This window comes from Balaenoptera musculus, chromosome 17, assembly GCF_009873245.2.
Source record: "Balaenoptera musculus isolate JJ_BM4_2016_0621 chromosome 17, mBalMus1.pri.v3, whole genome shotgun sequence".
Classification (NCBI taxonomy): Eukaryota; Metazoa; Chordata; class Mammalia; order Artiodactyla; family Balaenopteridae; genus Balaenoptera; species Balaenoptera musculus.
Genome location: NC_045801.1, coordinates 72256624 through 72270937, shown reverse-complemented (window position 1 = coordinate 72270937; position 14314 = coordinate 72256624). Strand labels below are relative to the sequence as shown.

At 42.1% G+C, this 14314-nt stretch overlaps 1 protein-coding gene across 1 annotated transcript in view; it reads right to left on the bottom strand.

The window, feature by feature from the left end:
* Positions 1-7167, bottom strand: part of ASPH (aspartate beta-hydroxylase) — a 220265-nt gene extending 213098 nt beyond the window's left edge. Inside the window, 1 exon segment of the mRNA XM_036830432.1 lies at positions 6782-7167. Within this exon segment, the coding sequence (XP_036686327.1) occupies positions 6782-6899 (118 nt within the window). The 5' untranslated portion in view covers positions 6900-7167.
* Positions 7168-14314: the final 7147 nt, after the last annotated feature.

The window sequence follows — 14314 nt, the reverse complement described above, 5'->3', positions numbered from 1 at the left end:
TATGTAATATTTCAAATAGATACAGTTTGAAAGAGGAGCACATAGAAATATCTGTATTCTGAAAGTTAGAGAGATGGTACGCTACCAAAAAGTAAAAAGCATAAAGCATGAAACAATTTATAAATACTTTATAAAATTCAGTAAGTGACAGCCACCTTGTTCAAAGTGATTTGATTCAAAGAATGGAAAAGTTAAGTTAGGTATTCTTTCAATAAACACTCACAACACAGATTTTTATTTTCATGTTAAGGGAAAGAAATTAACTTCTAAATAAAATTTACCTGTGAACCTAAGACCAATCAAAGACTTTCCAGGAGACCAATTCAGGAAAACTGAATTAAAACAGAGTGTGAAAGATAGTGTGAGAAACTGTATATTAGCAACATAATAAACAAGAACCAGAAGTTAGACACAGGAGAGAACAACAAGACAGCACCGAGTCTGCACTAGGGAATGACAGCAAAGGCTGTCAAACCTATATAAGACATGGGAAATGGCAGCTACACAATGCTGGTGATAGAATAAGATTATTTTCTCAAGTCATATTTTCTTACTCAAAATTAAGACTGTTGCTTGCTGGCTTCCATACAGAATGAGTCACAGGGTTAAATCTGTAGGAACACATGCAGGAGAGAAATGCTGGCACCTCTCCAAGTACAGCAATAATGGTTTCCACTCTGACCAGACACCCTCCCGCCCACCACCCCCAGTCCCACCGCGTTAGAGCACAGAGAGCCTCTACGGCACATGAGAGCAGTCTTACTACAGCCAGAACGACTGGCCAGCCACCTGGAACTCGCAGGGGGCCAAAGAACAGCCCCAATCCTTCAAAAGATCTTATGTCACTATCTTTTCTAAAGATTTATTCACCAAATAAAAATGCTGGAGAGGGTGTGGAGAAAAGGGAACCGCCTTGCACTGTTGGTGGGAATGTAAATTGATACAGCCACTATGGAGAACAGTATGGAGGTTCCTTAAAAAACTACAAATAGAACTACCATACGACCCAGCAATCCCACTACTGGGCATATACCCTGAGAAAACCATAATTCAAAAAGAGTCATGTACCACAATGTTCACTGCAGCTGTATTTACGATAGCCAGGACATGGAAGCAACCTAAGTGTCCATTGACACATGAATGTATAAAGAAGATGTGGCGCATATATATATAATGGAATATTACTCAGCCATAAAAAGAAATGAAATTGAGTTATTTGTAGTGAGGTGGATGGACCTAGAGTCTGTCATACAGAGTGAAGTAAGTCAGAAAGAGAAAAACAAATACCGTATGCTAACACATATATATATGGAATCTAAAAAAAAAAAAAAAGGTCATGAAGAACCTAGGGGCAAGATGGGAATAAAGACACAGACCTACTAGGGAATGGACTTGAGGATACGGGGAGGGAGAAGGGTAAGCTGGGACGAAGTGAGAGAGTGGCATGGACATATATACACTACCAAATGTAAAATACATAGCTAGTGGGAAGCAGCCGCATAGCACAGGGAGATCAGCTCGGTGCCTTGTGGACCACCTAGAGGGGTGGGATAGGGAGGGTGGGAGGGACACGCAAGAGGGAGGAGATATGGGGATATATGTATACATATAGCTGATTCACTTTGTTATACAGCAGAAACTAACACAACATTGTAAAGCAATTATACTGCAATAAAGATGTTTAAAAAAAAAGATTTATTCACCAAGTAAGCTCAAAATTTCCTTTGAGTCTAACAGGTTATCTACAGCCAATCTGTCCTCAGGTGTCATCAATCTGATGAGAACTAAATTACACTCACCGATTTGCCATTAAAAGATATCCACATCAGCCAGAGGTAAACAAGACACACCCTTGAAAAACAAATAATATATGCAGACCAAATGCCTGAAGCACCCTCATTAAAAAATAATAATGACTGACGAGGAAATACCCCCTTGGCTCCCAGCACTACCAGGAGAAAGTGAAGTGGCTAAAGCACTCGACTCTGGAATAGGTGCCCCTACAGTGGCACATAGAGATGAAGAGAAGGAAGAAATGGACATCCTAACAGGCGCGGATGCTGGGGCAGCAGATACTGAGACACAGGAGCCGCCCTGAGCACACTCACGTCTCCTGACAGATGGCTGAGGCCTTCCCCAGAGACCTGGGTAAACTGCAGATGGGTTCCATGTACATACAGGATTTATTAAAGAGAAGTGAATTTTTAAATGTTCTGTATCTTAGTACAGAATGAAGTCAAACCACGTGGGAGATGCAGAAGTACCCAAGACACAAACTAAGTTGCATATTTTCATGATATTAAAACAGTGTGCGCGAGTAGCATCAAAAGATTGAAATATATCTGAGCTCCAGTAACAGAAGATAGCACAGATCTGGGAGGGGTTAGAGGGTGAATCAGCAACTTGAAGGGTGATGTGCAGATGGGATACTTACACCCCCCAGAGGTAGACAGAAATGTGCCAAGTGATACTCAGAGCCCAGTATAAACATGACCTCTAAACATCCACTTCACCTAAACAGATGCTACACAATATAACAGAAAATGATTTCTTTAAGTAAATCATAAAAAAGTTTCAAGCATGCAGTAGCTTGCTCTACAGCCTTATATAGTCTCCAAAGTTTTATACTCACCTTTACCATTAGAGGTACTTTAATGAAAAATCTGAGGAACAGGAAGGCATGTAAAATTGATTTTAGGGCTATCACAACTCTGAATAATTCTTTCTGTTGGAGACCAGGATTAGAAATTTTGAGTGACCTGCCACACGGTTCTTAAATGGATACGAATCCAGGTCATCAGACTTTCCCAAACTACACTGTCTTTCTGCAGATAATAAGGTTTATTCTACTGGGACCAGAGAACGCAGGGGCTAAATTTCCAATACTAACTAAAAATAGAGTGGATAGCCCACATGATCCTTTATCCAACTTACCCTATTGGCAATCAGCTGAAAATCAGAACCTCTCACTTCCTAGTAATCTCTCTGAGACACACGATTTTCGAGCAAAGCTAAAGTATGGAACTCTCCTTTTACTTCCTAAGCCAAACACAGGTTGTTAAAATTGTGTTCAAGAATTCCCTCAGAACATCTTTTAGCCCTTGGTTTCATACCATCTGGCCTGGTGGTCAAAACGCTGTTCATCTGAACACAAAACAGCACACAGTTCTTACGGTGGAAGAATTATGGCCCTCCTATGTTTTCATTCTAGAATGACTACTGAAGGATTAAGCAACTGGCCCTAACTGACATTCTCTGGCTAAAGAAAGGGAATTTCACTAAGGCCTCCTCATTCAAGGGAGCCAGAAGGCAATCAGCAATGTATCGTATCTGTTAATTACTAAGTAGTCTAAGAAATACTGAAAGTAAAAAGGAAGGAAAAAAATTCTAAGTGATTAATACCCATCAAATATCTGAAAATGTGTAAATTTTACAGTCTATCAATGCACTTAATTCTGAATACAATAAGCCTAAAGAAATAAGACTGCTAGGGGCCAACTCTTACTACTAAATCCAAAACCTTTTGTTAGCGATTTTGAGAGAATTAAACAGCAGTGGCCGAGCATTTTTTAAGTAGATTTCCATCAATGGTTCTGAGTGTGTACAGGGCTGATTAAATTTTAAAAACTAGTTGGTGTTACATAATCTGAAGCTTCAAATTGAAAGAGGAAAAATTGTTCTACAGTGACACCTACCGGTAAAGCATGATGTAGTAGCGCGACACTATTAGACAAAATAAACAGATGTTTCCATTCCTGTAGCAAGTTAGAAGCTACAGGGAAAGACTGATTGATACTCCAAAGAGAAAAGCTAAACAAAAACATTATACATACCAGTGTCTGTAACTACAAAATAAGTCCCAAAGTACATCGTGATCCCTTTTAAACAAGATTTTCAAATCAATAAATCTGAAAGAGGTTTCCCTTGGCCTCAACTGGCCATGCAAGTCAAGATTTTATATGCAAGTTAAAGGTAAAATGTCCAATTTACTCATGTTTCTTTTATATTTTAAAGAATAAAACTGGAAAAGGTGAAACTGAGCTCTGCAAAAAACAAGACATTTAATGTTTTCAATTTAAGTTGAAGAGTTAAACAAAAAACAGACACCTGCTTTAAAAATCCAAGTGTTATGTAAAGCCCCAAAGTCACAGTTTCAAAGCACCACTTTTGAAAAAAATGACCACTAAGATAAACAGAAGTCGAGATAATCACATTTTCCCTAAAATGCATGCTTCAAAGGACTGGGTCCTTTTTCCACTGTACTTTCATGCACAAATTTAAGAAATAATAATGTTTAATGTGACCAACGTCATCATCAACTTCAAACTCTCAATGCAAAACATCTCAAAAAACACACTATTTGAGCCCACGCACTTCTTCTCAAACTAAGATTTTCAAATATACTGTTTCACACATAATTTTAGTAAAAGCAAAGTTAATCAGTGGTATGACAAAAGGAAGACTTTTCTTAAATAACTAGGTGTAATATGCCACAGACAGCCAGAAGGAAACTTAAAAGATAATCTACTTTAAGATTTCCATAAAATCTTATAAAATTAGAGAACCTAAAGTCCAGTACTATAATATAATGATCAAATAAGAGAAAACCTGGGTTTAGTCTTGGATCATCCATTAACTAGTTGGGTTTCCAAGAAGTACATAACCTTTAATGAGCCAGACAATCTTTCTGGGCCTCACCGTAACACCACAGCTAAAATTTCTTCAGCTTCTATGATTTCCCCAGCACATGGGATTGACTTGGGCATCAATGTCTACACATCAGTGACCCAATAAACACAGCAACAAAAGAGAAGTGGCTCGATCTTTCCGGTATACCCTACTATAAGAAACCAACATAAATAGAATCACACTTTCACACTGCAGTGTAACTGTTTACAACTCCGAGAATCCTCCTCACCATCTTCAGTGCCTTCCACCTGGCACACAGTCAGAACTCACCATTTACTCAAAAAAATAGCTGCGGAAAAAGAATGCTCATTATGTAACACGCCAACACTCCAATACCAACTCTCTGTTTGGAGATTTTTCTGGTAATACAGATACTTCTCTCTTTTACATGTTCTCTTTTATACACTATGTCTGTTTCATGACAATTATAGAATCGATGTGTAAAATACTTGAAAGGCTATAGATCCTCAAATACAGACAGAACTTGCTCTAAAATGCCAGAATATGAAAGTTGGAATATATTCATTTAGGTCCTAACATTTCCTAAATGTATTACCTACCTGTTAAAACTGGTTTAGTTCTTGAACCACTGGGGGTGGGAATATAATACACACTTCCTAATTCCCACCAACAACAGGCCACATAATGAAGCAACTGCTTCAGATATAGTTAACCCACTCTACCCACGACTGCAAAGGACAAAATGGAACAAAGATGTGCTTTCCTTGTAAACAGCTACGGAAAACTTTTGAAAACAATTAACATTAAAGTCTTGTTTATCAGCTTTCTCTGCTTGGTGCTTAAGCTGTCCAATGGGCTCTTCTCATTTAGAAACTTTAAAAAGGGTAGCCAGAGCTGCCTGAGACAAGTGCATCTACCCGTCTGCCTGTTTAAGTCAACTGACTGGCATTTAAGGGCAAGTGGCAAAGGAACACAAACTTTTACTTACGCCAAAGGTAAATTAACATGCTTGTTTTGAAATTCAAACTGTACTTTTTCTCTACAAATATTAGTTCTCAGAGTGTAAATTTATGCAATGATTTTAACTGCACTACCATTTAAATTTATTCATCCACTAATCAAATAATTTATTGAGCAATTATTAAGGGCCAGACCCACTCTAGGAGTTGGGAATAGGGGTGAACAAGGAGTGAGACAGGAAGACAATACACGTGAAAATAAATAATGTCGGATAGTGGTAAGTGCCACTTAAAAAACAGTTCTTTAAAGTATGACTATAGTATTCTGATTTACTTTCTTGATACATATAAATACATTACTTGCAGACCTCAGGAAACAAAGAATCTAAAATCATTTCAAAAAAGAAAGTTTACAGCTCACATTCAATACACATGTGTATAGCAGTTTCAATATCCTAAATATGAGTCAAAGGAAGTATAAAAGAAACCGAGAACCACTGAAATATGAGATGAAACAGATTTAAAACATCTGTTCTCCCTCTTTCCTGGATAAGCCCATGGAAGAGAAAGGTGAATATCCATAGATTTTTTTAAAAGACAAAGGGAAAAAATAGAGAAGCTCGCCCAGTATTCGCACCATAAGAAAGCTACATAAAAGCAAGAATATCTAAGATAGTCTTCGAGAACATTCGAATCACTCCCACACACTCACCCCTGCAGCCCTCATAGAATATTCTCCTTTGAGTTGCTCTTAAAAGCTGCTGGTTTGGCAGGAACTTATTTTCTCTGACTTTGGCTCATTTCCAAACTCCCCAAAATACGCACGGCAAAGGTAAATTGTTTCTCTTACTCCCATCACCAATTACACGGCAAGCCAAGAAAGAGTAGATCAATACGATCTCCATCTCGGCTGCGCACTGCAGGTGAAGTACCGGCCGGGAAGGGGTTCCCTGGCGTGACCAACCCGAGGCCGCGGACCCCGCTCGGCCCGGCCCCTCCAGCCCGCCCGCCAGGCCCACCGAGCGCGGCCTCCGCCCCGCGGCCAAAGGAGGAACGACGCGGAGGATGGAGGAGACGCTCCGCGGCATCTGGGACGGTGGACCCGCAGCGCCCGCCGCCCGGGCCCCATCCCCAGGGCCGGCCCCGGACCCCGGCCCCGGAGCGCCTCTGACCTCTCCGGGCCCCGGGGCTGCTGCTGCCGCCGCTGGTGCAGCTGCTCGGGCTGCTGGAACTGCTGCTGCTGCTGCTGCTGTTGCCGCCGCCGCCCTTGGCATTCTTGCGCGGGGCCATCGCGCGCACCGCTGGAGCAGGCGAGGGGTGGGGGGCTCCCTCAGGGCGTGGGGGACGCGGGCGGCGCGGGGCGCGCTGACTGCGGCGGGCGCTGCAGCGGGTGCGGGCTGCGGCTCCAGCAGCCGCGCGGGTGTCTCGGCACCGCCCGCAGCGCCTCTGAGGACTTTGGCCCGCGTGCCTCCTGCGCACGCCCGGCCCTCGCGTGCGCCGAGCCGGTGACTGCCCTCCCGACGCGAGAGCGCGCCGCTCTCCCGCCCCTAGGCCACGCCCCTTCTCGCCTGAGCCCCGCCCCCTCCCCGCCGGCGGAAAGCTGAGTGACGGGACATGAAGCCAATCACAAGGGTCCCTATGAGGGGGGCGGAACCCGGCCGCGCTCCCCCACCCGCTACAGATTTAGGGCTGTTCTGGCGCGACGCAGCCGCCTGCGAGCGCGAGCTGCTTTCGACTTTCCAGTCTGTCCCGGTCCTTTGGAACGTGGCAGACGTGGAAGGCGAGACGGCTCTCGCGAGCGTTGGCGGACCCTGTACGATCGGGATGGGGCGGGGCGCAGGGGGCGGGACGGGCGGCACGTGTGCAACGTCTGGACAGAGCCCACCTCCTCCTGGCCTTTCACCTGGAATTTTGTTCATGTCCCACGTCTCTATGCACACAGACGCCAAGGGATGCAACCCCCCCTTTCTTGCGAAAAAAATTGTATTTCGTCAGTATTAATGTTAGGACATTTCTGAAATGGTGATGTTAGGACTAATTAAATGCTTAAGCCATAAGCAGTTGATCTGTTCGGTTTTAAACCAGGACTTCACTTCGTTTGTGCCATCAGCATTTTCAAACGATCTTAGTTAAGAGGTGCAAATGTAAATGTAAAACAAAACTTCAGTTTCTTGCCCTGCAGGAAATTTCTGTCTGAAATCTCTGTCCTCCGGGCTGCCGTCTACGTTCCTCTTCCCGTTCCTCTTCCCTTGATGTCGCCAACCGTGGGTCCCCCGTGCAGTCGCAGATTTCCTGGGCCTTCAGCTGCTTCTGAATTCCACACATGGTCTTAAAAATATCTGGGTCCCTGGATGAGCCAGACGGGGACTTGAGGTCAGGGACGTCATCATCATCTTTTAGTGTCGCCAATTGCCAGCACAAGGCCTGGTGCGTAACAGAGAAGCCAGACATGCTTGGTGATTTGATACATTTCTGGTAACTGCTTAACACCTTGCCCCAATTCTTGACCATGTTTCCGAGCACCGCCTGGGAGTGTCTCAAGAGGGCAGAGGAACTAAATACATGGTTGCAGAGTGGCATCTGCTTTTATTCCTCTTCTCTAGCCCTGCCACCCCGCATTGGCAGGTCCCTGGCCCCATCCGCCTCTTCTGATTCACAGAAGCCCACCGAGGGTTGTGTTGCATCATTAGGAGAAGGCCTCTCTCTGCTTTTTGTGAAATAATGGTAGATAGTTACCAAGGTAGAGCAGGGGCAGGGAAGCTCACAGAGTTTTTACTAAAGCAGCTCTTTCAGCTTTTAGCTTACCATCTCCTTCTGCCTTCACACAGCTTTTCCCCCTACAGGCCCCCTTATCAATGGGAGGGGAGAGCTGGGCTAAGAGACAAATCTAAGTGAAAGAACTTAATATAAAATAATAATGAGAACTAAGTTGAGAAAACAATGCTCAAGATATTTGAACTCAAATTCTGACAAAACCCTTTCGTTGTGTACCTTTTTTAGGAATGAGGTAACTCAGGCCCAGAGAGGTTACATAAAGTAAGGAGATCACAGAGCTAGTAAATGATGGAGCAGGGATATGAACTCAGTCCATCTGGCTCGACAGTGTATGGTCCAAATTATCCTTCCAGGACAAGGCTTAGTTTTGAGCAGAGAATGTCTTGCCGGCTCCTTCTTCTCTTAGCAGATTTCTCCCAGAAGCTGCTTTGGTCCTACCTGCAAAGATAGGTCTGAAAAAAACCTGATGGTGGGTACTTAACAAGGTCTACCTCTTTGAGGAAATCAAGTTTCATTGGTACCTGACTCCACAATGTCGTGAAGTGATGTTTTGCTCCTGCATTTCCAGAAACCAAATTTGGTACCATTGAGAAGATACATAGCTGTGTATCTTAGTACCAGGCCAAAATAGAAGCTTTGTAAATACAGATCACAGGAAGTTAGAGGTTTCCTGACTTCCTCCTTCTAATGCAAGAAACAGTTACAATGACATTTATATACTCAGTATTATAAAATAAAACTTATAACAATATTCATGACATTAGATACTGTCAGTTACACACAATTTAGTTTCAGGGACTAAACTCTCCCAAGCGAAGTGCCAGTATTATACATTTTACATCTGTTTTACTTCCCTTTTTATGAGCATTAAAAAACACAAAGCTTACCTTGGATCCATGAATCTCTTTACATAGGGCCTTTTCTCAGCATTGGGATGGAGAAGATTAGGAAGTCAAGTTACCTCCTAAAGTAAACAAAAGGTCAAAGGTCTCTTGTTAGCCTATCCTCATTTTTGTGATTTCTGAGTAAGCTATGAATGAACCCTGGGTGAAGCAATGTTAAAAGGACCATAAAGGCAAGACTTAACTAGGACAATGTATTAAAATACTAATTTAAGAGAGCTTTTGAACTAGGCCAAATGTGCCTTTCAGATATTTCCATAAACTTTCCATTGGCTTCACCACTGGGATTTCCAAGTGAGAACTTGAGGACAAGATTTGTCCTAGTTGTTTTTTTTTCCCCTCGTGTTGACCCTTCACAACCTCCAGTTAAATGCTTTCCAAATTAAGTATTTCTAGACTTATGTATACCTACTAGAACACTGTTTTAAAGTTGCATTCTACCTGCTTCCTAGAAAGTGGCTCTCATTTGTAAGCAGTCTTCCTAAATGAAATTTTATTATTGCAAACTAAAAATGAGTATTTCCCTGTTTTTATTTTTCATAGTAAATTCTTCTCTAGTGGAAAAAATGAATTTCAACTGATCGTGATGATTCAGTTGTGTGTTTTCATTTTACATTAGTAGAATGTGTTGCAATGAGGGCCATGTCGGTAAATACAAGAACGCTTTTAAAGCATTTTGTACTCAAAGGGTTCCCAAAACAATTATTCCCGTATGAGTTGTATCTCAACAAGTAAATGAACTGGCATTTTCATCAAACAGCTTGACCTTATATTACTAGAGAAAAAATAAACCTGGCTAGTATCTGTATCATAAATACATAGAATGAATTCATATAAGAAGAAGTAATTTTAGGGCTTCCCTGGTGGCGCAGTGGTTGAGAATCTGCCTGCCAATGCAGGGGACACGGGTTCGAGCCCTGGTCTGGGAAGATCCCACATGCCGCAGAGCAACTAGGCCCGTGCGTCACAACTACTGAGCCTGCGCGTCTGGAGCCTGTGCTCCGCAACAAGAGAGGCTGCGATAGTGAGAGGCCTGCGCACCGCGATGAAGAGTGGCCCCCACTTGCCGCAACTAGAGAAAGCCCTAGCACAGAAACGAAGACCCAACATAGCAATCAATCAATCAATCAATCAATAAATCCTTAAAATAAATAAAAAAATAAAAAAAATAAAAAAAAAATTAAAGAAGAAGTAATTTTAAAATCTAGTCAAAAATAGATTAGAATTGGAAATACTGTGTTATAATATGGAAAAATAATCTGAAAACATATTAGCTAAGAAACCTATAGTTCCTTTTTTCATTTCAATTCTTTACATTTTCTATCAGGATTGGTGGTACTTAGTGCCAAATTCTCTTCGTAAAAAATAGCATTTAAGTAATAGCTGTTGCTAGGTCTTAAGTTTCCTAGTCTAGGGAACTCATAGAATTAATTGATTCTTCTTATATCTCAAAATTAATGCCAGAAAGAGATTAAGCATGGAGAAAAATCAAATAATTAGAGAATAACTACTGATTATACGTATGGCAATTCTACGGTATATAAAAGGAAATATTAATGTGATTTAGGAGTCTTTAGAAAGCATTGGAGAAGTGAAGAAAAGAAAAAGGAAGTGGAAGAATCTCAAGGATTCAATTTATCTGCAAGGTAATTTTACTTAAACTATATTTGCCTGAAGGATCTAATAGCGTGTGTGTGTGTGTGTGTGTGTGTGTGTGTGTGTGTGTATAACTAATATAATAATTTCTACGTCTTTCATGAAAACCATTCTCTTGAGCTGGAAACAGGTCCCTTATTCAAAGAAAAGTATCCTGAAACTAGTTTCTAGGGTCCTCCAATTTCATCAAGTCTAGCTACATAAAGCAGATGTATTTGCCTTATAATAAATAGTGTTATTACAATATGCAACTTGAATCAATTAGTCAACTTAAATTCTTGATACTTGATGGGAAATCATGCATATCCTACATATAAATATTATTGGCTCAGTCCTTTTTATTTTTTATTTTGAAGTAGAAAAGAATAGCTTCATCGCTTTGCCCAGGCAAAGGGGGCCACAGCTGGCTAATGTCCTCAAAACTGTGTGTCCCCGGCTCAGTCCTTTTTATACTGACATTATTCTGACTTGAATCTATTCTGCAATTTCATAAGCACATGATAAACATTACTTGGCCTGTACCAAAAAATAAATCCTAAGAGACTTTGCCAAAGAACTTGCTAGCATGGAAAATAGGGAGTGTCTCTTTGTATCACCACAACCAGATTTTATTCACCTAAAGACCACTGCCAATATATTTGGAATTCTACAGTATTTCTTTACTTTAAGAAGTATGATATCCATTACTTTTAAAAATGGTTAATTGTTTAGTGTTATATTGTGACTCTATGCTAGTAGACCTGAATATTTTCTAATTCTTCATGGAACCACTTCAGTGCTGACTTCATCACTTAATGAACTCATTTCTCTATTGGCAAATTCCTTTGAATTAGAGACAGAGACACCAGTACTCTAGATGTTCACTGAAGCTACTCCTCCCAGCACTGGAAAGCATAGTAGTCTAGTAAAACAGTGAAAATCATTTCTGAGGGGCTGTCTCACAAAATATATGATTCTATTTTCTCTGCTTCTTTATGGCATCCATATTGCACTTAGTTTTTCTAGCTCCAACTCAAAAGAAGAATTGAGGAATGCAGCTACCCAAAGGTATCCTTCCAGAAGCAATTGTTTAAACACCTAAGTGCAGACATTTTGATCGTTTAGACATATTCCAAGAGATATTTTTTTTAATTCTCTTTCTCAAATTTGAGGAAACTGAAATCAAATGTGGAAAAATTGATATAGTGCTTAGGCGTCTGTAAAAATAAAGTCACAAACAATATTTAGGAAACTACATGTAGGGTACAGACCAGGGTGAGGACTACGCTGCCCTCATCTGTGTGTTCCTGGTGACCTGGGCAGTGTCTTGCGCAGAGCAGGTATTACGTAAATGTTCGCACCTCAGGCTCTTTGCACCTGCTGTTTCTCTGCCTGAGGGATGCTTTCACCACACAGATCAGAGGACCACAGGACTTTACCTGACACCCTCTTGCTTTAGCCCCAAGCCCTACTGTACCTCTCAAGCTGAACTGTTCTTGGTGAGCACTCCACGTGTGGGTATGAAATGGCTAGCCTTTAAAACACTGGGAAGCTACAGGTAAGGAATTGTATTTTATAGAAATGCAAAAGAAGAAATGTAAGATGAATGCCTTTTGGACAAAAGAAGAAGTCTTTTCAAGTAGCATGCAACCCAAAATGTTCTTTATTTTCTTAAAAATGAGTGGGGCTTGCCCATTTAGCATTCTCCTGTCACACAACTGTGGGCAGCCGTAAACAGCAAAAGTGAGAAATTAAGAAGCAAGCCTAGGAAGAGACGGAACCATTGTATGAAGCTGTGCAGTCATCACTTAGGAAATCCAGTAGCCTGAGGTAGAGAACTGTATTTAATGAATACCTACTTAAAATGTGAAATCTGACCAATTATAAGCAGATAAACTGGCAACTCTCTACATTTAGAATGAGAACTTCAAAATACTGATGGGACTTCCAAATCAGGCTAGCATGGGACAGAGAAGGAAATCTGTGAATGACAGAAAACCAGATGGAAAAGAAAAGTTTATCCTATTAGCCAAGTTTGCCTGGGTCATTTTTTGTTTGTTTGTTTTCACTTCCACCTTAGAAGAAGTTGGCTCTAACACCAGAATTGTGCTCAGTACTATGGAGAGTGGTTAGACATGTGTGCCTGTACATTAAGGATTTGGTCAGTCTCACATAAGGTTATTGTGTACTGTCAGTTCAGGTTTTCAACTAATCCTTAAAAAAAGAAAGCCAAGTCTCAAGTTAAAAGGATCACTTCAAGTACTAAAGATCTATCACTAGACTCATTCGACTCAAATTCAGGTTCTCAGAAGAAGCAGATCTTATAAGCAGCAATGCTTACTGAATTATGCTTATTCAAGTCTAATTTCGGCTGTGTGCACAGGCAGTTGTACAGGAAGGGTGACCATCGTGAAGTGATGTGATGTCCCCCCCTACTGTCTTACCATCATTTGCCTCAAAGCATCAAGGAAAGATGTGGGAGATCCCCCTGCCCCTTCCTTTTCTGCTATTCTCCAGTGACCCTCCCCCTTCAGAGCTGCCCGTGATGGTGCAATGATAACTGCCATTCACTCTGGTGCAGATGTTGGCACACAGCAAAAGGGGGGCATGCAGAGTGTGGGTGCCGGCTGCTCCTTTACCCCCTGGCCTCTTCTCCCCGGCCTGTCAACAAAACAGGCCTAGATATTTTCAGCCTGGGAGGTGCTGTGGACTCAGAGCTAAAATGCTTTCCACGGCTGAGGCTTAGAAAGCAGGTGAAAAGTCCTGGAGTTATCGGGAAGAATCTCCACAGAGCAACCGAAAGCCCTTCCTCCTCCCGGACCCACACTGGGGACTCCGAGGAAAAATACAAGGTGGGAGGGTGGAAGGATGGCAGATTCAGCATGACTGGCAAAAAAACTGGCCTGCCTCTGGCTCAGATCTTATAGAATAACAGCTCCGCAAATAAATAAGGCACCATGCCAGGGACTGGCCAAAAATATTTTCTACTGGGAGTCGGGGGCACGGAGCCTTACAGCAGTCAGCAGTGCCAGGGAAGCATGGCTGATGCAATCCATCTCTGGGGCCCATTGCTCTCCCCACTTAGAAGCCCTCACTCCAGGCCAGGTATCCCTCTTCCCAGTTATTCTAGCAGGAGTGGAGGGGGGTTTCTTTCAGTCGTCACCATAAGCAGCTTGTAATCAGGTTGTGTTCCCATCTCAACGCTGGACCACAGGGCCCTACACATAGTAGGCTGGCCGTCGGGTCATTGGGGGCTCACGGAACAGCATTTTGTGATACCTTCTCTAAGCTTCCATCCTCCAAAAGGATTACCGGTCCCCAAGGCCGTAATTCTGCAGCTGCTCTGAACAGTTTTCAGTTGTCTCCTAGACGGCCAAAAGCTGGAGCCAGAAC